The sequence below is a fragment of the Caretta caretta genome, chromosome 5 (assembly GCF_965140235.1).
Source record: "Caretta caretta isolate rCarCar2 chromosome 5, rCarCar1.hap1, whole genome shotgun sequence".
In the NCBI taxonomy this organism is placed as follows: Eukaryota; Metazoa; Chordata; order Testudines; family Cheloniidae; genus Caretta; species Caretta caretta.
The window spans coordinates 50115796-50139273 of record NC_134210.1 but is presented as its reverse complement, the minus strand read 5'-3'; the positions used below and the strand labels follow the sequence as shown (position 1 = coordinate 50139273).

General features: G+C 39.9%; 1 protein-coding gene across 5 annotated transcripts in view; it reads left to right on the top strand.

Moving 5' to 3' along the window:
• FCHO2 (FCH and mu domain containing endocytic adaptor 2) overlaps positions 1-23478 on the top strand; it is a 234000-nt gene that overhangs the window by 207642 nt on the left and 2880 nt on the right. For all 5 annotated transcript variants that reach the window (XM_048849328.2, XM_048849325.2, XM_048849326.2 and 2 more), the window contains 7 exons: positions 79-208; positions 5104-5215; positions 5825-5980; positions 8348-8480; positions 10324-10523; positions 13729-13793; positions 23285-23449. In XM_048849328.2, coding sequence (XP_048705285.2) covers positions 79-208; positions 5104-5215; positions 5825-5980; positions 8348-8480; positions 10324-10523; positions 13729-13793; positions 23285-23449 — 961 coding nt within the window. The remainder of the gene's footprint in view (positions 1-78; positions 209-5103; positions 5216-5824; positions 5981-8347; positions 8481-10323; positions 10524-13728; positions 13794-23284; positions 23450-23478) is intronic.

The following is a 23478-nucleotide window of genomic DNA, read 5'->3' as shown; positions in this document are numbered from 1 at the left end:
TCTCATAAGATTTCCTTTGTTTCATCCATTTAAAATCATTTATATGTATGTAATTATATTGACACATTTTGTTTTAAGCCGAGGCCATTCAGCCCACCCTTGACCTCTAACTCCAGTCCACCACCGATAGCTCCTTTGGCACGTGCAGAGAGTATCTCATCAATATCGTCTTCTGCTTCTCTAAGTGCAGCAAATACACCCACAGTAGGTAAGTAATTCAGACTGCTTGTGAACAATTATTTTATGTCTTTATAGCCTTTAATTTTTATAACTTTTTTTTTTTAAGAAAAGCTATAAATCTTCATTCTTCAGGGCATAAATCAACCACTAACTTCTGGATGTTAGGAGGAAATAGCCATATTTGTCCAACTTAGGTTTTCTTGCAGCTTCCTTTGAAGTATCTGGATACTGTCAGAGATGGGATACTAGGCTAGATAGACCACTGGTCTGATCCAGTATGGCAATTCCTTCAGTGAATTTTTTTTTTAAATTGTTGTAGAAATGCTTATAAATGCTTGCTTGGTATGCAGGATATGTATTCATTAAGTGCAGGCTGTTATTTATTTCTTTGAGATTTTATTCTACATGATATTGAAATATTCTTTTGATATAGAATGAATTTAATCATTTTTAAAGAAACCATTGAGTTTAGGCCAATAATCAGGTTTTGTTTTAATTTTTTCTGTTATAAAACATAATACTAATAGAATTGTTTCCATGAAAATTGTTTAGAAATAATTTATAGTGATTTTAAATGTTCCCTTGCCTTGCTTACAACCCCATAATTGCAGCATTATGTAGATACATAGAAAAAAAAATCTGGAACTGATGGTCCTTTCCTTTCTCCAGGTTGAGTGAAGTAAAGGAACTAAATAAAGAGCATAAATGGTGAAAAGTAAATTAGGGCCCCAATCCTGCAATATACATGAATAGTGCCATTGACTTTAGAGGGGCCATTCACCTGCATAAAGTTACATGTTAGTGTTTACAGGATCAGGGCCTTGATTTCTTTTTAAAAAATTTCAGTTTTGACAACCTGAGGTGTAACTAGCAAGGAGATTTTGTTTTGTAAAAATGTATTTTTTTAACCTTATCCTTTTGCAGGGCTGATTATTATTTTTAAGTGCTGGACACTATTACAACTTTAGTCTTCTAAATTAAACTTAACTCCAGCAAATGTATATTGTTTCAAGGGAATTTGTGGAAATGTCTAATATTTCTTAACTAATTTATTTTATATTTTAACCTCATCTTTCATTAAAATTCTTATTTTTCAAACCTCCTTCCATTTATATAATGTAACTTTAAATTAGTGCTTTTTATTATTGCTTGAAATGTTTTGTTTTCTTGCAATGTTTTGTTTCATTTAAATGTAATAGATGATGATATAGTCATTGGAAAGCTCCCTACGATTGAAAAACTTTGTGAGACACCTGCAGGTATTGTTCCAGAAGAAGATTTATATGTTAACTAATTATCCTAAAACTGTATCTAATAAAATTTTAGTTCTTTGTGACTTAGCTTCCTCCAGCAATCTGTACTATCTTCCAGCCATAAAGTAGCTCCAAAGCTAAACTGCTTAATCAGTTATGTGTTGTATTAATCATTTGAAATTGATATAACCAGTCATTTAAAAATTTCCAAAAAAAACTCAGGTAAAGCCTGTGGTCTTATTCTCCCTAATCTTCCATAATAGCTTTACCCCAAAAAAGGGGGGGGGGCAGCAGCAGCAATTATCTTGAACTTTTAAAATGACAATCCTTACTTAACACTTCTTTTAAAGGACCTGTTTTATGTGTGGCATGCAAATAAGGAGAACTCTGAAATATTTGAAAACTTCGACCATAAATAATTCTGTTACCTTTTTTTCCAGACAGATATTGTTCATTACCCTCCAGCATACTAATTTAGCAAAATTAAAAGTGCTTCAAATCGTGGGATAGTAGAACCCAGGCACCTCTTTGTAACTCTGCTGGAGCCACTCTTCATATAATGACACTGTGGAGCTACTTCACCTTTTACATTCTCAAAACCATTTAAATCTCAAAAGATCTAAAATTTTTGAAACCTATGTTGCAGTCTGAGGTGCCCGTTTCAGTGAAGTCTCAAAGTCCTACTAACTTTTCAAACTGCTGCTGTTTGGCTCAGGAGAGAGGCTACATAACCCCACCAATAGGCTTCTGCCACTGGAAGCTGGTAAGAGAGGAGAGGACATTCCAACAAACTCATCTTTTCCATACCCTGTTCCCCAAGGACTTGCCACCAGAGGAGAAAAGAAGGTTGCTTTTCCTGCTGTTTCTCTTCCCTTGTTATACAGGACCCTCTCTGTGGGTGGGGGGCAGATGGGCGCCATCTGAAGTTTCTAATGGCATCAAAGATAGAATGGCCAAACTTTGTTAGGTATGAGGTGTGTTGGGTGATGCATTCTCAAACTTTTTCATGTTGTGTGACAAGGAGGGTGCCCAACTCCTGAAATCAAAATAAAGTCCCTCCCCCCCGCCACAACCAATTTCCTCTCCAATGCAAATCAATTCAAATACTTCCTCGTCTTCATGAAAAATCAGTTCTAACACTACTAAGCATCACTTTGAAAGTCCCACGCACATTCAGAACTCTTTGTCACCTGTACACACTAAAACTGGTCTACTCCACAGTCCACTGCTCTTCAAACTGCCTTCAGCCTCTCTAGGGCACAGTTCCTTCATGCCGGCCTCTTTAAAGCCCTTCATCCCCTTCAAAGGTGCTGCCTCACTCCTTATTGTTCCTCCATCTCAGCTTGCTTCTTTCCTTCTCCAGCTCCACTTTGAGGTCCTCAGCTGCAGCCTCCCCCTGTCGCACCACTCCCCTATTTCTGGATCTCCAGCTCCAGCCTCCTTTCTCACTCCCAACAAGGATTCTCAGCCTTTTGTACCTGGCTGCACAGCAAACGGCCCAACAGAACACTGATTTACAATGTTAAATCTAGTTTGAATTTATCTATACGAATATAAAAAGAAAAAAGTTACTATAAATCAGCAATTTGTTCCTCTGTAAAAGACCATTTATTTAGTAGGAAGTGATCACCTTCCAGCCTGGCTCTGCAGTTGAGCTGTCTAATCATTACTTCCTATTGGTCTCATGAAAAGGGGATAAATTCCCATACAACCGTAGAGCAATACATATAGCCTAAACACATTTTTAACTCTTTGTTATAGATTACTTTCTATTATTTGCTGTCTCCATAGTTGAGCATTTCACTACAAAGATGGAAATTAATGGATCCAGTTTTACTGACTCATGATAAAATCATGGACCCATTAATTTCCATGAGTCTTGCAATATTTGATGAGTCATGCAATACTTTGTTTTTCTTAAAGCTCCAGCTTCTGGAATTGTACAGTTATGTGAAAATCTCAGCTTTCTTTTTAAAAAACATTAACTTTCTAGCCTTCGTGGTTACAGCAAAAAGCTTGAAAATGTGGCCTAAGTGTACACTGAAAGGCAAATCAAAAGATGTCAACATATTTTTTGTTCATTTCATGTTTTCAAGACAGTCCGCTAATATTTCTTTAGTCTGATTCATGATTTTTGAATGCCTGGGCTGGCAATACCATGGGTCGAAGGAAGAGTACCTATTTTATTAGTTAGGGTTTTTTTATGTAAGTGAATTGTATTAGTAAGTATTCAAAACATTAAAGCATCTTGTAAATAGTGCACAAGACTTTAGAAGAGACGGTAAGGCTTGATAGTATCATAGTAAGACTAAATATCTGGAATCTGAGCATTATTTTTTTAAACTCCTCTCCCACCCTCATGCTGCTGCTCCTCCTCCTCCTCCCACCCCTCCTGTCTCAAATTAAACATACAGTGCCCACACCCACATGTACTTGCTTCATAGATCAGTACATGTATTAACAGCAGCTTCCCCAATTAAGGTCCCACCCTCCTCCTACAGCATGTACTGCTGAAAAATCTGAGAAGAACATCACAGTATTTCAAAGTAAATGATAGGATTAGTTTGAAAGCAGAAACATATGACTTTCTGCTTTATGGTACCTCAGTAGAAAATATTCATTGGCCTGTTTCTGCCCACTTGTTGAAAAGTGTTAGGCTTCGTTTGTGAGCAATATGCTTTGCATGAGGCAGTCAGGTTTAATAGGAGTACAGGAAAAGAATAATAATAAGCTTTCCACTGTGCTATTGCTTTCAGTAACTGGCCGTATATATTTTAGAATGGTACATTTTAGTCCCTGGTCTTCACATGTGCATGCACAACATTTTGTTGTTATGCATACGTTAACCCACACTATTCTCATGCAGCCACACTGTAAGAAGTCTTAACACTTCGATTGGTTTTGTAGGTGAAAATTGAAACACATCTGTGTATGCAGGTGTTTGCATAACAACTTATGAAGGCTGGACACAGGCCTTGCTGACTATTTTCCCCAGTACATTGTATGACTTTTAAAGTGGTGCATATTTCCTTGTAACTCTGAGGCATACCCTGATTCCTTAACAGGTGGACATAAAGATCTCAGTAAATAAAAATTTTCTGTGATCATCTCATGTGAAAAGTGTTTGCTTGCTTGGTAGTGCTTGAGACTTAGTTAAAGATGCCAATGCTTAATTTATGTGGAAAAAGACTAAACTCCTTGGGATTTTTATGCAGACCAGAATTGGAATCAGGGCATGTCCATGATGATTCTCTTCTTGACTATACATTTTCTTCATATTATAAGCGTACAGTAGAGAGTTTGTTTTATGAGTCGTACCAGCTACATGTTTAATTTCCTTTGGGTGCTGTTGGCTTTAATTAATATGATGTTACCATTTATGTTGTATTGTGTATGATGTGTTCCCTAGTATCTATCTGTTTAAAATGTGATTGTGAGTCTCCTGTTTTTTCAGGTTGCTTATTGTTGCTTAGTGCTTTGATTGTGTTATATTCTGATTTGAAATGTTTTTCGAATACATTTTTCCACACATTTCAAAGAAAATACTTTGGACTTTGCTGTGAAGCTGATGGTAGTGACTTCTTGTGACAGTAACATAGGTAGCCAACCATTTTTAAATCTAGCTGATAAGCTTCTTGAAAATTAAACCTATAAACTATATGTATTCTAGGTGTTTCACGTGGTCCCAGCCCTGTCACCCTTGGAAACCAGGACACCCTGCCTGTTGCAGTAGCCTTTACTGAATCTGTTAACGCCTACTTTAAAGGAGCAGATCCTACGAAGTTAGTTAAATAGTGAATTGTTTTGACTATACTGAGTTACATTTAGAAAACAAATTGGTCTTTTTTCTTTTCTTTTAAATATGGGGGAAAAAATGGTGACACTTTAGAAGAATGTGGTAAATTCGTTGAAATGAATTTCTGATGAAAATGAGATGGTGATTTGTCACTGGCCAGGCATAGTTCAGGTAGGTGCTATGTCTAAATTGTCCCATGCAGCTCAAAGCACCTCATTTCTACCTGCAACACCCCTGCTATGCCAGTTGTAGCCATCTCCTACAAATAGTTGTGCCTTGTGTTTGTGGTGTGGAAAAAAAACCGTTCACCAATAGACTGTATGCTTTATCCACCAAACTCATTTCACTTGCAACCTCATCGAATTTTTAAATCATATCCCAAGAGGTGAAAGAGGTACTGTATTAAGTCATAGTGCCACCTTCTCTTCATTTAAAATCAATTTGTATTTTAAATTTATGACTTGGATACAAATATTCTGAAAACAGTAAATCTTTACTTTAAGATTAATACTGAAATTTGACATGCAGTAAGAACTGAGTATTTTTATTTTTATTCCATTGTAATAGAATTGCTCTTCTCTCATCTCTCTCCCAGATGTATTGTGAAGATCACTGGTGATATGACAGTATCATTCCCAAGTGGGATTATTAAAGTCTTCACCAGCAACCCATCTCCAGCTGTACTCTGCTTCAGGGTAAAAAACACAAGCAAACTAGAGCAGATTCTTCCAAATGCACAACTTGTATACAGGTTTTGTATTTTTTTATCTAATAGAAAACAATGTAATTTTAAAATGTGAATTGTTGCATTTATATTTAATAACAAATTCTCCACTACCTTATTGTTTAAACTTCGCTGTGAATTTGATTTATGCACCAGTAAATTGCCCTGTATATTTTTTATGCTTAATTTCTGTTCAGCACTCACTTCAGTCCCATTATGAGAATTGCATAGATTATTAGACTTGAAATTTCCATTGATTATAATGGGAACCACATGGCTAAAACTCCAAAAATTGCTTAAAAATCTAGTTGTATGAATCTGTGGATGTCTCTTTACATAAGTTTTTGTAAATTAAATGTTTTTAGACAAGCTCTGTTTACAAATTAAACCAGATTTAATTTATCTAAATACATAAATAGATGTTTAAATTATATGAAGAGTGTACCTGGTCACTAACTGAAATTTCAAGAAGACTTGATGCTCCCTCTTCAGGGCACATGGCATTTTTTGTACAGGGATCACATTGGAATGCTTGATGGATCAAGGGTCAGCCTTCACTTGGAAATCTCTTAGCTTGCAGTTAATAGAGAAGTTCTTTTTCTGATATGACAGTTACTATTGTGGGGTTTTTTTTAAGCTACATCTTTTATACAGTAGACCAGAAACTTTGTGTTACTGTATAGATGAGAGGTTTCGGAGTAGCAGCCATGTTAGTCTGTATCCGCAAAAAGGAGTACTTGTGGCACCTTAGAGACTAACAAATTTATTTGAGCATAAGCTGTTAGTCTCTAAGATGCCACAAGTACTCCTTTTATTTGAGCATAAGAGCTGTAGCTCACAAAAGCTTATGCTCAAATAAATTCGTTAGTCTCTAAGGTGCCACAAGTCCTCCTTTTCTTTTTCCTATCTTCACAGTGAGAAGGCAGATTCTATTTAGATGAGCAAAAGGACTTCTGAAAATTCTTAGAGGGGAAAAAAGCAGTGCCCATCTAGAGTAATTGTTTTGTAAATTGCAGCTAGAGCTGCCTGAAAGTCAGGATTTCTGGTTTGTGAGAAATTTCAGTGTTTTGAAATTTCTTGCAAACTAGAAATCCCTCCAGAAAATAATTTTGGAAACACCGCCACATGGAGCTGCAGACTCATATAATCCACATGGCGGTGCTGCCATGGCCCCTGGAAGCCAGAGATTTCTGGCCCCAGAACAGTCCCCATGGCAGGGCTGCCTCAGACCTATGGGCTCTGGAACATGAAAGCTCAGGGAACTAGGTAGACTAGACTATTTGTTGCTGTAGCAGAGCACTTACAGGGACAAGTGCTATCTGCTCAGGGACTCTCTAGTTGGACCTCCAGCTGTATCACTTTTTGTTACCAGTTGGCAGTATCTGCCTTCCCTGGGTGGGGAGAGGGCCCACTCCAGTAGAACACGTGCAAATCAATAACAACATGTCTTTGAGAAGTACCTATACTGGACATTTGTAAGACGGAAACCTGCAGTTCCATCGATACCTTCACAAAGGATTATGCCTTAGTCCTAGATTATTCTCCAGATTCAGCAGTACAGACAGCAGTATTACAGACATCTATACTGCCTGCATCCTTGCACTCTCACCTGGTTGAATACTGCTTACCACTCATGTGTGGAATACACACTGGGACTGCCACACAAAGAAGAAAAGCAGGTTGTTTACCTGTAACTGAAGATTCTTCAAGATATGTGGTCCCTATCTCTATGCAACTGCCTGCCCTCCTTCCCCTCTACTTTGGATCATGACTGGATTTGCAATAAGAGGAGGAACTGGAGAAGTGTTGGTCCACGCTGCCCCTCAAAACCTCAGTATAGAGCATGAGGGAAGCAACTGTACAGATGTAAACCAGTGGAAACCACCTGCTAGAAATCTCTTAATCTCAGGCGCCTAGAGTGCATGCATACCATACGTGGACTAGAGATAGGGACCATACATCTTGAAGAACCTCTAGTCACACGTAAGTAACCTCCACATTGTGATCAAGGCATTTTAGTGTTTATAATCTTACATTAGATTAAATTTATTTTTAAAGATACTTTTGTAGCTTTTTCCCCTCAAGGTGTCACTACAGGTCAGGTTTTGTTAATATTAAAAATATGTCTTCTTGAAGGCACAATCCAGACACAGCCTTAACTATGGTGCCACTGGCATTCACCTGTAATCCAGGAGTGTGTATTTGTGTTGAATGCTAGTACTGAATAGGTAACTGATGTGTCTTGATATTCTGAAAGGTGCAATTATGTTACAACCTCTTAATTGTGTGTTTGAAAAAAGAAATAAAGGGAAAGGTCTACCACTTAATTTTAAGACAACCAACATAAGAAAAGTGATATTTTTATTCCCATTCCTATCTTCATTTTATATGTAGTGATCAATCACAGAGTGACTCCAGTACAAAAGATTTTTGGATGAACATGCAAGCTGTCACAGTCTACCTCAAGAAGTTATCAGAGCAGAATCCATCTGCTTCCTATTATAATGTTGATGTTTTAAAATATCAGGTAAATATTTTTTTTATTTGGAGATTATTTTTTTAAGGAACTTTTGCAGATTTCACATCTGTAAAGAGACTATCAGAATTATTGTTTGTGTGGGCATAAAGGAGGATTGTCACCGTTTAGTTGGATGGTTCTTAAGCCACACCTACACTAAACTGTTCCAAACCATAGGACCTCACCGGGCTACTGGATCAATTTTTGCCCTTGGTGTTTCCTTGCTGCATCTCCTGGCTTGATGACTTTTCTGTTTGCTCATACTTGCTCTGAGCATGTGACACTTATGCAGGGTTCCAACATTGTTTCTTTTGACTATTACTGGCAGAGGGAAGTGAGACCTTATACTCAATTTGATGGTATTTCTCCATCTGTCTATGTGATAACTTTTGAATGCTGCATCCAGTCAATTCCAGATTTTCAAGAAATGTTCTAGGCATAACCCTACTGATTTTGGTGAAACTGGAAAAATCAAAAGGGAGAAATGAGGGATAAAAGGAGCCCCTGCAGCTGCCATTCAGCAGCTTCATTTGCCTCTGTTATTGTCTATAGATAGAAGAACCAGTTGATGGCACCCATACCGCTTGCCAGGATAGCAGCTCTCCCCATCTTCCAATACAGTTTAAAAATGTTGATGCCCTTAAAAGGAGAGTGTGAGGTCATGGGGGGCATGTAGAGCCCCTGGCATAGAGGATGTGGGCACACAACATCTGGTGAGATGGGAATAGGGGATGCACATGAGCCCCTGGCCTGGGAGGGAGTGTGGGAGACCAGGGAAGAGGGAGGCACCTAAAGCCCCTAGCATAGGGTGGGGAAGGAGAGGGCCACTCAGAACCCTTGCCGGGGGGAGAATGGGAGACATTGATATTGGTGGGGGGAAAGGGAGTATGGGGGGCAAAAAGAGTCCCTGGGATGTGGGGGCGGGGTCATACAGAATCCTTGGGTGGATAATGGGGGACCCTAGTAAAAGACAATGAGGGGGCACACAGAGCCCCTGGCTTGGAGGCTGGGAAAGAGTGGGGGAACCTGGTGTGCAGGGGGGGATAATGGGGAAGCACAGAGTCCCAGACATGAGGGAGCCGTTAGGGACACCCAGATCCCCTGGCATAAGGGAGAAGGTAGCGGTGTCTGAAATAAAAGGGGATGGGAGGGTGGCTCACAGGGAGCTTGTAAGGGGAATATAGGGATACAGAGAGCCTCTGGTGTCTGTGATGTGCTCAGCCTACGGAAGCAGCCAAATGTGTGCTTCAACTGGTAGGCAAAAGTTGTTTTTAATTGTACTTTTGTGATAACTGTCCCATGACTGTAAGTTACCCTCTGTCAATTAAATCATTATGGTCCACAAGTGGATGAGAGAAAATAAGACCTCTCCAGACAGATTTCTTCAGTGCAATGTAGAATACAAAAGACAACTTAAAAACTAAACTGACACAAATGTTTTGTATTGGAAGAGCCAGAAAGGGAAGGGAATTTGGGGGGTGGAGGGGAGACAGTTAATCCCCCCTCCTTTCCCACGCCCCCAAATAAGTCTGACAAAAGCAGTCTGTGGAATTAAGAGATAAAAGCTGCTGAGCCCAGTCTGGCTTGGATGTTGTTCCCAATTAAGCTGAGTATATCCCATTTAGTTATAAGGCACAATTGGATAGATGGATGGATAATCTCAATTGTGTGTCATTAAGTGATACTTTTTGAATGAGACCTTCCTCCCCCAAAAGAGCATTAGTGATTATTAATTTGCATTTATCTCTGATATAACCAGGATTTATAACAGAGTTAGAAACTTAATTGTTGCTAACATAGTTCCATAATTCTTACAATAAGTAAATAGATATTTAATTTTATTTTTTAAAAGGTATCTTCAAATGGTATCCAGTCCACTCCCTTGAATCTTGCAACTTACTGGAAGTGTAATGCTAGCACTACTGATGTAAGAGTGGATTACAAATACAACCCAGAATCTATGACTCTGCCTAGTATGCTGTCTAACATACAGGTTGTCGTACCGGTAGATGGAGGAGTAACAAACATGCAGTCACTTCCCCCTGCAAAATGGTAAATTCAGTGCATTTCTGTTATAGTATCAAATTTCTTTCAGTACACTTGTTAACATTATGTGAATCTTGAAAAGAAATCTTGAGTTTTTTGCAATCGCTGTAGTAACTTATTTTAAACCCTTTGATAGTGTGTAAACTTATTAGATAGTACTGGTTTTCACTCCAAAACATAGACAATGCCCAGTCAATTTATATTAATTCAAATTGAAAACATGCACTCATTCCAACCATAGGAGAGCAGCTCAAGCCAATGCAACTATGTGTTCTTTTGGACAGATTTTTCACTGGCTGTATTTTGCACTAAACTGGGTGTAACATCTTCTAAACTAATGGCCATTTCATTTGAAATTGCTTCCACAGATCATGTTGTTGAATTTGTATGTCATGTCATGTGAACAGTGTAATCATTGGAAGCAATTAACCCACCTGCTGCCATGGCTACACAGGTCAGCACCAACACTGAGGTTATATAAAGGTGCACATTTTTCTCCTTGAGGTCTAGTTTCACCTGTAGACAAATTAGAGAATTGCTGGTCTGTGGCTCAGTATCAATTTGCCATCTATTTCTTTAAAATTTGCAGAAAGTTTTCCTGTACCTTTTTCTTGTAGTAATTAGTCATTAGTTTTTTCTCTGTGGTGTTTTCAAATAAAGTTTGTTTTCCTCAGGACACGTATAAATGGAGATGAGGCAGATTTTGGGGGGAGGGGTGATTAATATGTTGCACAAAGTGAAAACAAAGAACTGTAACAGTTACAAATGGCATTCATCAGGAAAAAATAAAGGGAAATACTAGCATTGCTCAAAAATGGGAATTGGGGGACGAATTGGAAAAAAAAATAGAAATTTTTCTTGATTTTTCTAAATAAAGAAAGCTAAAGTCAAAATATTGTGACCCATTCTGTAGTCAACAGAAAAACCAGGGGAAATCTTTCACAATTTTGTTGAAGTTTATCCAAATTGTGTTTAATTCAAACACTTGAAAAATTTGAACTAGCTTTAGTAAATATAATATAAAATCATATTACTCAAATCTTTAAATTTTACATATGTTTGCTGCTTTTCATTGTGGTAAGAATTCAGAATGGAAGAATTTTTCGTAAAGACAAAATTATGATGCTTTGTGTTTCAAGGTTCTTTCTAAAAGTTGTCTGATTTTTTTTCATCTGAACCTTGCCTTGCTTCACAAACTGACGTGGTGCAAGTGCTGTGGTGTTATCTGGATAGCTTCCAGTTTTTCTGGAATTAATCAATTTTTTAATATTGTGCTTTGAGGAAGTACTGTAGAAGAATCATTTTAATCACAGAAGCTGACAAGCTGAATCTTCCTTGTTGTTCAGGCCTGCTATTTTCAATTACCAAATGATTGTTAAATTATTCCACTAGGACTATGGCAGCTTTTGCAGCCTACCTGAATAATGCTTTAATCTCTGAGCTGTGCAAAGTATTTACTAGAGCTGGTCAGAACACTTTGCAAAAATAGAATGTTTCATGGAGATGTATTGGTTTCCACAGATCCTTTGTTGGGAAGATGTTTGGGTAAAGAAAAAAGGAGAGAGACTCTAGCTGGGTAGTTGGAGCTCTGGGATGTGGAAGACCCAGGTTCTAGTCCCTGATCTGGGGCTGTGGAAGAATGGACTCAATGTTGGAGCTACCCGCCCCCACAGTTGGGTGTGGTGTAACAGGCTCTCCTCCTCTAGCACCCCTGCAGTCTGCTGATTCTCATGACTCAGCCCTCTGCCCAGATCATGTCTAGTCCCACGCCTCCCAGTGTAACAACATCCAAATAGCAAGTTGTCCAGTCCCTCTGGCTGGTCTGCTCAATTCTGGGCTCAGTACTCAGTACACTCTTTTCTCAGGGCTTCCAGTAGTCCATATCCCCTTCTCCAGGGCTTTGTACCACCTCACCAGTGGCTGCTGGGGGAGCCCAGGCTTTCCCACTACATCGTGTTTCAGTCCAGAGACCCTAGGACAGGCAATCAAGGTTCACTGTGTCAGACTTCATGCTGCCATCTTCCTGGACTTCTTCCTACCAAGTCTGTCAGCTGGCCTCTCTAAAGCGAGGACTCTCAGCATCCCTTCCCCCCCACCAATAAATCCCACACCAAAAGTGCTGCTTAACCCAACTTCTGACCTTGTCAGGCTTGCCCTTTCACCCTCTTACGTTTTCTTAACATAGTTACTCAGCTGAACACCTCCCACCTCTCTCTGAAAGTCTAGATCCTGCCTTTCTATTAGGGCTCACTGCCAGATCCTGTGCCACACTGGTGACTGCTCAGTCTCTCTCCTGGCCTCCTGCCAGCCTTTGCAACTTAGTAGAGGATCTCAGGGTCAACTCGTCCCTGAGTTTCCTCCTTGACCTTCCTGGTCTCTCCACTGTTTAGTCCTGGACTGTTTAGTCCTGGAGTTCCTCCCTCTCTCCCTGCAGTCCCTCTTCTGCTCCAGATTTCCTCATTTCATACTACCCACTCAGTTCTTCTCACAGCTGGGACTCATCTTTAATTTGGTCTGACCCACCCTCCAGGTGCAGCCAGATAGCATAACTGCGCCTCAGGTCTACATTATTCCTTTGTTGCTTGTGTGGGGTATATATCCCCATCACAGGTGATCTGGAATGAAAAACTCCACTCTGAATCAGGCAGGGCAGGGACTTGAACCTGTCTCCTACATACCAGGCCAGTACCCTAACCACCAGGCTATAATTTCAAAACCTCAAAAGTTGTCACAAAATGGAATTGTCTGCCTTTGCTCAGCTCTCGTACCTACATATAGGTTGGTATGTGCTTTGGATGCTGAAGTTCTAATGTCTGCTTTGGGGGAACTGTTTTACAGTCCCTCCTCCACCTTCTTCATCTACTGCTGCTTAATCTCTCTTCAGAGATTATCTGTGGGAAGGTAATTTTATGCATGAGAAAATGAGATTACTTTTCAGTAATTTATCTAAATATACTACCTCCACAGAGCCACACTTATTCACTTCAATCTGTGCCTCTTTGTAGACTTATTTTTCAGACAGCTGAATTTCGGAGAGCAGGGGGAAAGGGATGCCTTTGTATAACCTCTGTCTAAACTGAGTTTAGTACAAGGATCCCTTCTTAGGGCTAACTGTTTTCAGCGGTTCCAGGGTCACCAGGTGAATGGATCTAGGGCAGGAATATATTCTAAAACTTTCTGTTGTTGGTGAGTAACTAGCTTTCTCTTTTAGGAATGCAGAACAGATGAAAGCTTTTTGGAAAATATCTGGTATTTCAGAAAAATCAGAGAATGGAGGTAAGTTTGAGTGTGGTGTTGGTAATTTTATTATATAGAAATAAACTATTTAATTAGAAGAAATGCATTTTTATCATTTTCCTTTGTGTTTTACTTTTCCCACTCTGGTGTCTGCATCCTTTTGCATGTGATCTCCTATTCCTGGATTGTCCTCTCATCTGGTTTACCAAGCTGCCACCACCACATTCAAATTCACCTTGAAAACGCTGTTGACACAGCCCAAAAGCTGAGTTATCAGCCAAAATAAATAAATAAAACTCTCTACCTTACTTCTCCCTGAAATCCCAGTATGTCATAAGAACTGCCATACTGGGTCAGACCAAAGGTCCATCTAGCCCAGTATCCTGTCTTCCGACAGTGGCCAAGGCCAGGTGCCCCAGACAGAATGAACAGAACCGGTAATCATCAAGTGATCCATCCCGTCGCCCATTCCCAGCTTTTGGCAAATAATCCTGCTGTGTGTGTGTGTCTGTCTCTCTCTCTCTGATTTAAAACTGCTTGGAATAGGAAGTGTTCATTTTTTGTCTTATAAAGCACCAAGAATGTTGTCAGCACTTCACAAATAACACAGAAGAAACTGAAACTGTTCCCAGATGTTACTTCCTAATTCTCCTGAAATGTTTGTTTAAAAAAAAAACCTAAATTCTTCAAGATTATAAATGGGTTGTTTTTGAATAAATCTAATCTTAAAATCTCAGGTTAGTTGACTGGTTTATTTTATTGTTAATTGGGAGCACAAAATATAGTTGTTAATAAAGCAGCTATTGGAGAAGAAAGGGTGAAACTACTCCAGAGCAGCTAGCAGTTCTAATGACTAATCATTGCCATCGATGAGGAAAATATACAGTACATTGCAGGTTTTGCCTGTTTCAGTACCATATGGAAGTGAATAGCTGTTCAAGGAAAGTTAATTTTTAATGCCATTTTTGCACAGTTTAATTGTTGACTAAGCAGAAAGTGTACAATAGTTAGATAAATATTAGTTACTAGGATCACATTCTGCATTTTATGTAACTTACAGTTTTATTAACCTGGGACAGGAGTATGGATCAGCAATAGAGAGAGTCAAAAGAAAACACTGAAATTGATAGTCTAAAAGTTCTCTTTTCTTGCTTGCTCACTCCATCCATTTTTATCTACTTTTTCTCTCCATGTCTGATACATTCTGTCCATTTCCAAATATTTTTTCTCATTTTTGTCAATGTTTTTTTTTTCTCTCTATCCTTTCTGTCCACTTACTTTCTAAAGCAGTATCTCCTATGTCATCTAATTCTAAGATGCCAATATCAATGGCATATAAGCATCACCACCTAGATACAAAGGAGGGAGGAAAGATGCCATAGCATAAGTCAATATCTTTCATTTTCATTCATATTTACCACATACTCTGTTCACCTTTTCCTTGCTCTGTCCCATATGCTGTTGTCTCAATACCCATTGTTCCTGTTCTGACGTTTCCTCAACTTTGTAATGCTGGCATCTGTATTGCATTGTCTTCACATTCTTACCCAACTGTCTTTCTGTATAAATAATAACCTTCAGCACTTACTACATAGCAGTTAATAAATATTAACTATTTGTCACACCACTTCTGAGATAGGAAAAAATTGTATTATCCCCGTTTTACAGATAGTGGAAACTAAGACATAAAAGTTAAGTAGCTTGACCAAGGCCACAGAGAGAGAAAGATTGCTAATACCAGAATAAAATGTTGGAGTTCTGTGCCCTGTCCAGTGTTTAATGTATTAGAACATGTTGCAGTTTCTTGTGGCCAAACACCATGTGGCTGTGCAGCTGCAAAGATCTGGGCAGTGGTCAGGTGGAAGTTTGTAGCAGCTGAGTCGGCAAACGTGCACATGAAAAATAGAAAAATTTTTCATCAGTAGATTTAAAAGTACTTTGCAAAGGTGGATACTGTTATGGGAAAGTGCATATAAATTGACTTGCCTAGTATGTCACAGAGTGAGTGGCAGAGGTGGGAATTGCTTTTAAGGCCAGAAGAGGTACAGCTGGGATCAGGTAGCATAATATTCTGTATAACACAGGCCAGTAATACCTGCATCAACCCCAGTAAGGTTTTCAGCAATGTCAAGCACCCACAGCTCCTGTTGACTTCAAAGAGAAAATATATGGACTAGGAATAATTAACTTCCAAAAGGGAGACTTATTTAATTTTGAATGAAGTAGTGGAAGTCATTGAGTGCTCCTTTTTCCTCCTATTCTATAATATGAAAACAAGGGAACGCTTCTTTAGAACTAAAAGAAGGAAATAAATCTTTATTCATTGTATATTGAATGTGCAGTGGCACAGGAGCCAGCAAAAAGAGCTGTAAACGGGAGTTTGAGTGGGAGTTTCCAAGGGGAGTTTGTATTGCGGTGCTTGTTTGGGGTTTGTTTTTTCTGTGGGTGCTGGTGTTTTGGTGTGCTTTGTTTCCCCCAGATTAACAGGATTTAGGTGGGAAGGCTATGACAGATACAGAGGCAGCAGTGGGAGTGACCCATGTAGTGGAAGACACAATGAATAGGACTGGATGTGGAGGCTGCGGTATGTACATGATCCTGGAGGGGGTACCTGGAAAGAGTTTCGTCTGCATGAAGTGCCGTCTGATAGAGCTGATGGAAGAAAAGATCCGAGGATTGGAGAGGCAGGTGAAAAGTCTGGTTGAGTTTAGAAGGGGGTTCAAGCGGATTATGGAGCAAAGACATGAGGCAGCTGAAGGGAAAAGCTCAGACTTGCAGGTGGAAGCAGGGCTGAAGAGCTCTGAGGGAAGATGGCTGGGTGAAGAAAATGGACAGTGGAAGCATGTGACTAAGAGAACTGGGCAGAGGAAAAGACAGGCTAGTGAAGGAGAAATAGAGCTCAAGAACAGGTTTGCAGAGTTGGAAAATGAAGAAGGGGCTCAGCAGGTGGTCACTGAAGGTTGAAGGACAAGGAAGAAGAGAAGAGTGGCTAGTCCTGTAGGAAAAGGGGAAGAGTCAGTGGAGACTACACCAAATATGAGCCCCAGGAGGATACGAGATGGGTTGAAGAGGATTACAAGGGAGAATATGAGCCCCAGGAGGATACGAGATGGGTTGAAGAGGATTACAAGGGAGAATCGTAATGGAAAGAACATGCAACCAGAGGGAATGGGATAAACCGAAGAATCGCACCGTCACCAGGAAAAGGCAGATCTTTGTAAGCAGGGACTCCTTATTGAGAAGAATGGACAGGCCTGTAACCAGAGCTGATCCAGAGAATAGAAGGGTATGCTGTCTTCCAGATGCTAAGATACGGGAAGTGGACCTGAGGTTGAAGAGGATCCTAAAGGGAGCGGGAAAGAATCCACTGATCGTCCTTCATGTGGGAACAAATGATACTGGTAGATTCTCGCTGGAACATATCAGGGCAGACTATGCCAGGCTGGAGAAGACACTTAAGGAAATCGAGGCTCAGGTGATCTTCAGTGGGATTCTGCCTGTTCCTAGAGAAGGGCAACAAAGGTGTGACAAGGTTATGACTATCAACAGATGGCTCAGGCACTGGTGCTCTTAGGAGAGCTTTGGGATGTATGGCCACTGGGAGGCATTCGTGGACAGAGGACAGTTCTCTTGGGATGGACTTCATCTCAGTAGGAAGGAAATAGACTTCTAGGATGGAGGTTGGCACAACTGATTAAGAGAGCTTTAAACTAGGAATTTGGGGGAGATGGTTGAGAGATGTCCAGGTAATCTCCACACCGGATTTTAGCATTGAGAGGGAAGAAAACAAAGAAAGAAAGGATACAGCTGTGGGTAGGAGAATGGACATAAGGAAAAAGGGCCGTGTGGATACCAGTCTAATAGGTTGTACTGGCTGTAGAATGTCCGTGCCTAATCGGGTAAAGAATGTGAGCGAGGCCAAACAGCAAAAATTAAGAGGTTTGTACACCAATGCGAGGAGCCTTGGTAACAAAATGGAGGAACTAGAGCTACGGGTGCAGGAAGTGAAACCAGATATTACAGGGATAACAGAAACATGGTGGAATAGTAGTCATGACCGGACTACAGCTATTGAATGGTATGTGCTGTTTAGGAAAGACAGAAATAAAGGTAAAGGTGGTGGAGTGGCACTGTATATCAATGATGAGGTAGAATGTAAAGAAATAAGAAGCGATGGAATGGATAAGACAGAGTCCGTCTGGGCAAAAATCACATTGGGGAAGAAAACTACTAGAGTCTTCCCTGTGATAGTGCTTCGGGTGTGCTATAGACCGCCGGGATCTAATCTGGATATGGATCGAGCCCTCTTTAATGTTTTTAATGAAGTAAATACTCATGGAAACTGCGTGATCATGGGAGACTTTAACTTCCCAGATATAGACTGGAGGACAAGTGCTAGTAATAATAATAGGGCTCAGATTTTCAGCTAGATGCGATAGCTGATGGATTCCTTCAGCAAGTAGTTGCTGAACCGACAAGAGGGGATGCCATTTTAGATTTGGTTTTGATGAGTAGTGAGGACCTCATAGAAGAAATGGTTGTAGGGGACAACCTTGGTTCAAGTGATCATGAGCTAATTCAGTTTAAACTGAATGGAAGGATAAACAAAAATAAATCTGCGACTAGGGGTTTTGATTTCAAAAGGGCTGACTTTCAAAAATTAAGGAAATTAGTTAGGGAAGTGGATTGGACTGAAGAAATTATGGATCTAAAGGCAGAGAAGGCCTGGGATTACTTCAAATCAAAGCTGCAGAAGCTATCGGAAGCCTACATCCCAAGAAAGGGGAAAAAACTCATAGGCAAGAGTTGTAGACCAAGCTGAATGAGCAAGCATCTCAGAGAGGTGATTAAGAAAAAGCAGAAAGCATACAGGGAGTGGAAGATGGGAGGGATCAGCAAGGAAAGCTACCTTATTGAGGTCAACATGTAGGGATAAAGTGAGAAAGGCTAAAAGTCAAGTAGAGTTGGACCTTGCAAAGGGAATTAAAACCAATAGTAAAAGGTTCTATAACCATATAAGTAAGAAGAAAACAAAGAAAGAAGAATTGGGACCGCTAAACACTGAGGATGGAGTGGAGATTAAGGATAATCTAGGTATGGCCCAATATCTAAACAAATACTTTGCCTCAGTCTTTAATGAGGCTAATGAGGATCTTAGCGATAATGGTAGCATGACAAATGGGAATGAGGATATGGAAGTAGATATCACCATATCTGAGGTAGAAGCGAAACTCGAACAGCTTAATGGAACTAAATCGGGGGGCCCAGATAATCTTCATCCAAGAATATTAAAGGAATTGGCACATGAAATTACAAGCCCATTAGCAAGAATTTTTAATAAATCTGTAAACTCAGGGGTTGTACCGTATGACTGGAGAATTGCTAACATAGTTCCTATTTTTAAGAAAGGGGAAAAAAGTGATCCGGGTAACTACAGGCCTGTTAGTTTGACATCCATAGTATGCAAGGTCTTGAAAAAAATTTTGAAAGAGAAAGTAGTTAAGGAGATTGATGTCAATGGTAATTGGGACAAAATACAACATGGTTTTACAAAAGCTAGGTCGTGCCAAACCAAGCTGATCTCCTTCTTTGAGAAAGTAACAGATTTTTTAGACAAAGGAAACACAGTGGATCTAATTTACCTAGATTTCAGTAAGGCGTTTGATACAGTGCCTCATGGGGAATTATTAGTTAAATTGGAAAATATGGGGATCAATATGAAAATTGAAAGGAATTGGTTAAAGGGGAGACTTCAGCGGGTCATACTGAAAGGTGAACTGTCAGGCTGGGGGCAGGTTACCAGTGGAGTTTCTCAGGGATCGGTTTTGGGACCAATCTTATTTAATCTTTTTATTACTGACCTCGGCACAAAAAGTGGGAGTGTGCTAATCAAGTTCGCACATGATACAAAGCTGGGAGGTATTGCCAATTTAGAGAAGGACTGGGATATCATACAGGAGGATCTGGATGACCTTGTAAACTGAAGTAATAGTAATACTATGAAATTTAATAGTGAGAAGTGTAAGGTCATGCATTTAGGGATTAATAACAAGAATTTTAGTTATAAACTGGGGACACGTCAGTTAGAAGTAACGGAGGAGGAGAAGGACCTTGGAGTATTGGTTGACCACAGGATGACTATGAGCCACCAATGTGATATGACCGTGAAAAAAGCTAATGCGGTCTTGGGATGCATCAGGTGAGGTATTTCCAGTGGAAATAAGGAGGTGTTAGTACCGTTATACAAGGCACTGGTGAGATCTCATCTGGAATACTGTGTGCAGTTCTGATTTCCCATGTTTAAGAAGGATGAATTCAAACTGGAACAGGTACAGAGAAGGGCTACTAGGATGATCCAAGGAATGGAAGACCTGCCTTATGAAAGGAGACTCAAGGAGCTTGGCTTGTTTAGCCTAACCAAAAGAAGGCTGAGGGGAGATATCATTGCTCTCTATAAATATATCAGAGGGATAAATACCGGAGAGGGAGAGGAATTATTTAAGTTCACTACCAATGTGAACACAAGAACAAATGGATATAAACTGGCCATTGGGAAGTTTAGTCTTGAAATTAGGTGAAGGTTTCTAACCATCAGAGGAGTGAAGTTCTGGAACAGCCTTCCAAGGGAAGCCGTGGAGGCAAAAGACCTATCTGGCTTTAAGATTAAACTCGATAAGTTTATGGAGGAGATGGTATGATGGGATAACATGATTGTGGCAATTAATTGATCTTTAAATATTCATATTAAATAGACCCAATGGCCTGTGATGGGATGTTAGATGGGGTGGGATCTGAATTACTACAGAGAATTCTTTCCTGGGTATCTGGCTGGTGAATCTTGCCCACATGCTCAGGGTTCAGCTGATCGCCATATTTGGGGTCAGAAAGGAATTTTCCTCCAGGGCAGACTGGAAGAGGCCCTGGGGGTTTTTCGCCTTCCTCCATAGCTTGGGGCACGGGTTACTTGCTGGAGGATTTTCTGCACCTTGAAGTCTTTAAACCACGATTTGAGGACTTCAATAGCTCAGATGTAGGTGAGAGGTTTATTGCAGGAGTGGGTGGGTGAGATTTTGTGGCCTGCATTGTGCAGGAGGTCAGACTAGATGATCATAATGGTCCCTTCTGACCTTAATATCTATGAGTCTATGAAACATGAGAATTCACTGTCACAGTGGCCTTGTCTACACTAGAAAAATATATATGCATGTTTCTGAAGTGGTACAGTTCCCTTATTTACATTACAGCATTTTCCAAGGGAACTCCACTGGCCCAGAAAACGTTTACAAGTTTTGCCAGTGTAGGTACACCCAGGCCATTGAGACAAACACTGATTAGATTTAGGTACTTACCTCCTTTGTAAAGCACTTTGAGATCTGCTGATGAAGTGTGCTTTATAAGAACTGTTGTATTAATTTAGAATGGAATAAATGGACCCAGAGGTGTTAACATGACTCTGAAACTGCCAAACATTGAACAATTTTAAACAAGATTCAGGGTTTTGGTATAAGTAGACTTCAGTCTACTTAGTACCAGGGCAAACACTATTAAAAATCCTTTTAAACCTTTTATTAAAGATATAGAAAAAGAAGGAAAATCAGTTAAAACATTTGAAATGTAGATAGTGTTAGGTAATGCTTTCACTATCACAGTCTCCCTTGTTCCCTTTCCTTGTAGATTAAGAAGGAAAAAAACCCTTGTTTCACAGTCCCTTATATAGCGATAACTGTCCTTTTGGCTGGGGGAAAGAGAAAAGATTAGTTGAAATGAGTTGGAGCTGCTGTTGCTGCTGCTGTTAAAGTCCAATCCTCTTTCCTAGAAGACAAAACAAGACGAACACACAAAAGGGGAGAGAAAAGAGCAGCACAGGTAGAAAACCCAGCTTCTGTCTCTCGTGTTTACTTTTACTTGTAGCCTGATTGCTGGAGAAACACAGTCATAACACAAGATCTTATCAGCCACTCCAAAACCAGGCAAACTTGTATCAGCATGGGGTTGTTTAGAGCATTGCTTTTAGCTGCCTTTCTGGTTACCGGTTTACAGCAGTGTTGCAAAATATACAGTCTTGAGTGGCTAAGCCGGACTTCTTAACCAGAAGGAAAAACAGGAGAGAAAGGAAAGAGAAGCAGTAAGATAGGGAAGGAAAAGGATTGTGTGTGTGTCAGTCAGACCAAGTCTCACATTCTAGGTAGTATTTGGGATTGAGCCAGACCTCCTGGAGGTGGAGGTATCATCTGGGTCCCTCTTGTGGCCCAGTCTGGTCAGGACATCTCTTAGGGCTTATCTACTCACAAAGTGCTGCAGCAGCACCAATGCAGCGCTTAGTGAAGATGCTACTACACTCCCAGGAGAGCTTCTCCCATCAGCGTAGGTACTCCAGCTCCCCAAGAGAAACCTTCCTGTTGACATAGCGCTGTTTACACTAGGAATTCATTTAGTATGACTGCATTGCTCGGGGATGCGGATTTTCCACACCCAAGTGACATAGTTATACCAACATAAATCAGTAGTTTATGGATTAAGGTGATGATGGCACAGTGGTGTGTCACTGGATTCTGGGGTCAGAGGAGAACGTGGATGGGGGCAGCCATGATGCTAAAGCTTGCTGCAACAGTTGTTGGCAGCTGTTTCGGCGGGGGTTGCTAATTTTCTCCAAAAAGTGGTGGTGGTGTTTTTCTTTGAGAGCCTCAAAAGGGAATGATGGGCGGAATATTGCCCATCCTCTCATTAAATTGTCCACTTATTAGGCCTAATTTCTGACACACTAATTTTGATGCACCGATGTTTGGATCCGCACTTTTATTTACCAGGCATTATTTTAACACAGTCCTTCAGTTACAAAAGTAGGCCTTTTTGTGTGGACTAATTCTGTTTATCTCCCTTTTGCACCTTTTCCCATTGACATTTGTTGTTATAGTTTACTATGATATTTTATGAAAATTTCCCACTTTTCACAGTTGAGTTTACAGGTAGGGTAAATTTGTATACACAAATATTAAAATATAATCCCTCTGTTCTATTATTGTGTAATCCTGTCATTGGAGGTTTTTAAGAAGAAGCTGGACAAACACCTGTCATGGATGGTCTTGGTTTACTTGGACCTACCTCGGTCCAAGGAGCTGGACTTGATGACCTATCAAAGTCCATACCAGCCTGTGCTTCTATTATTCTATATGATGATTAGCTACATTTGCAGTTCAACAAGCTTAAACAGTTATTATAGGAGAGTTAAATACATTTCAGGTGATTGATCACCTGAAGCTCAGGAAGAAAATTTTTCTTCCACATACAAGCTATGTAGATTGTGTGCTGCCTTTTTCTGAAGCATCCTTATATATTGGTCACTGCCTTAAGCAGAATACTGGACAAATAGACCAATGATGTGATCTGTTATGGAAATGTGTATATACATTCCTACACTCCCAGAAATTAGAGATCTTTATATTAGTGAACTGCCTATTACTTGTGTTTTGTGAAATGGATTGTTTTATTTTATAATCTCAAGACATTTAATTTTGTCATTATTTTTATAGGTTCTGGATCCCTGAGGGCAAAATTTGATCTTTTAGAAGGACCCAGTAAACCAGCTACACTTGCAGTGCAATTCATTAGTGAGGGAAGCACCCTTTCAGGTGTAGATGTAGAGCTAGTAGGCACTGGCTATCGGCTTTCCCTAGTTAAGAAGAGATTTGCCACTGGTAAGAAATTGAGATTTTTATATTTTTGA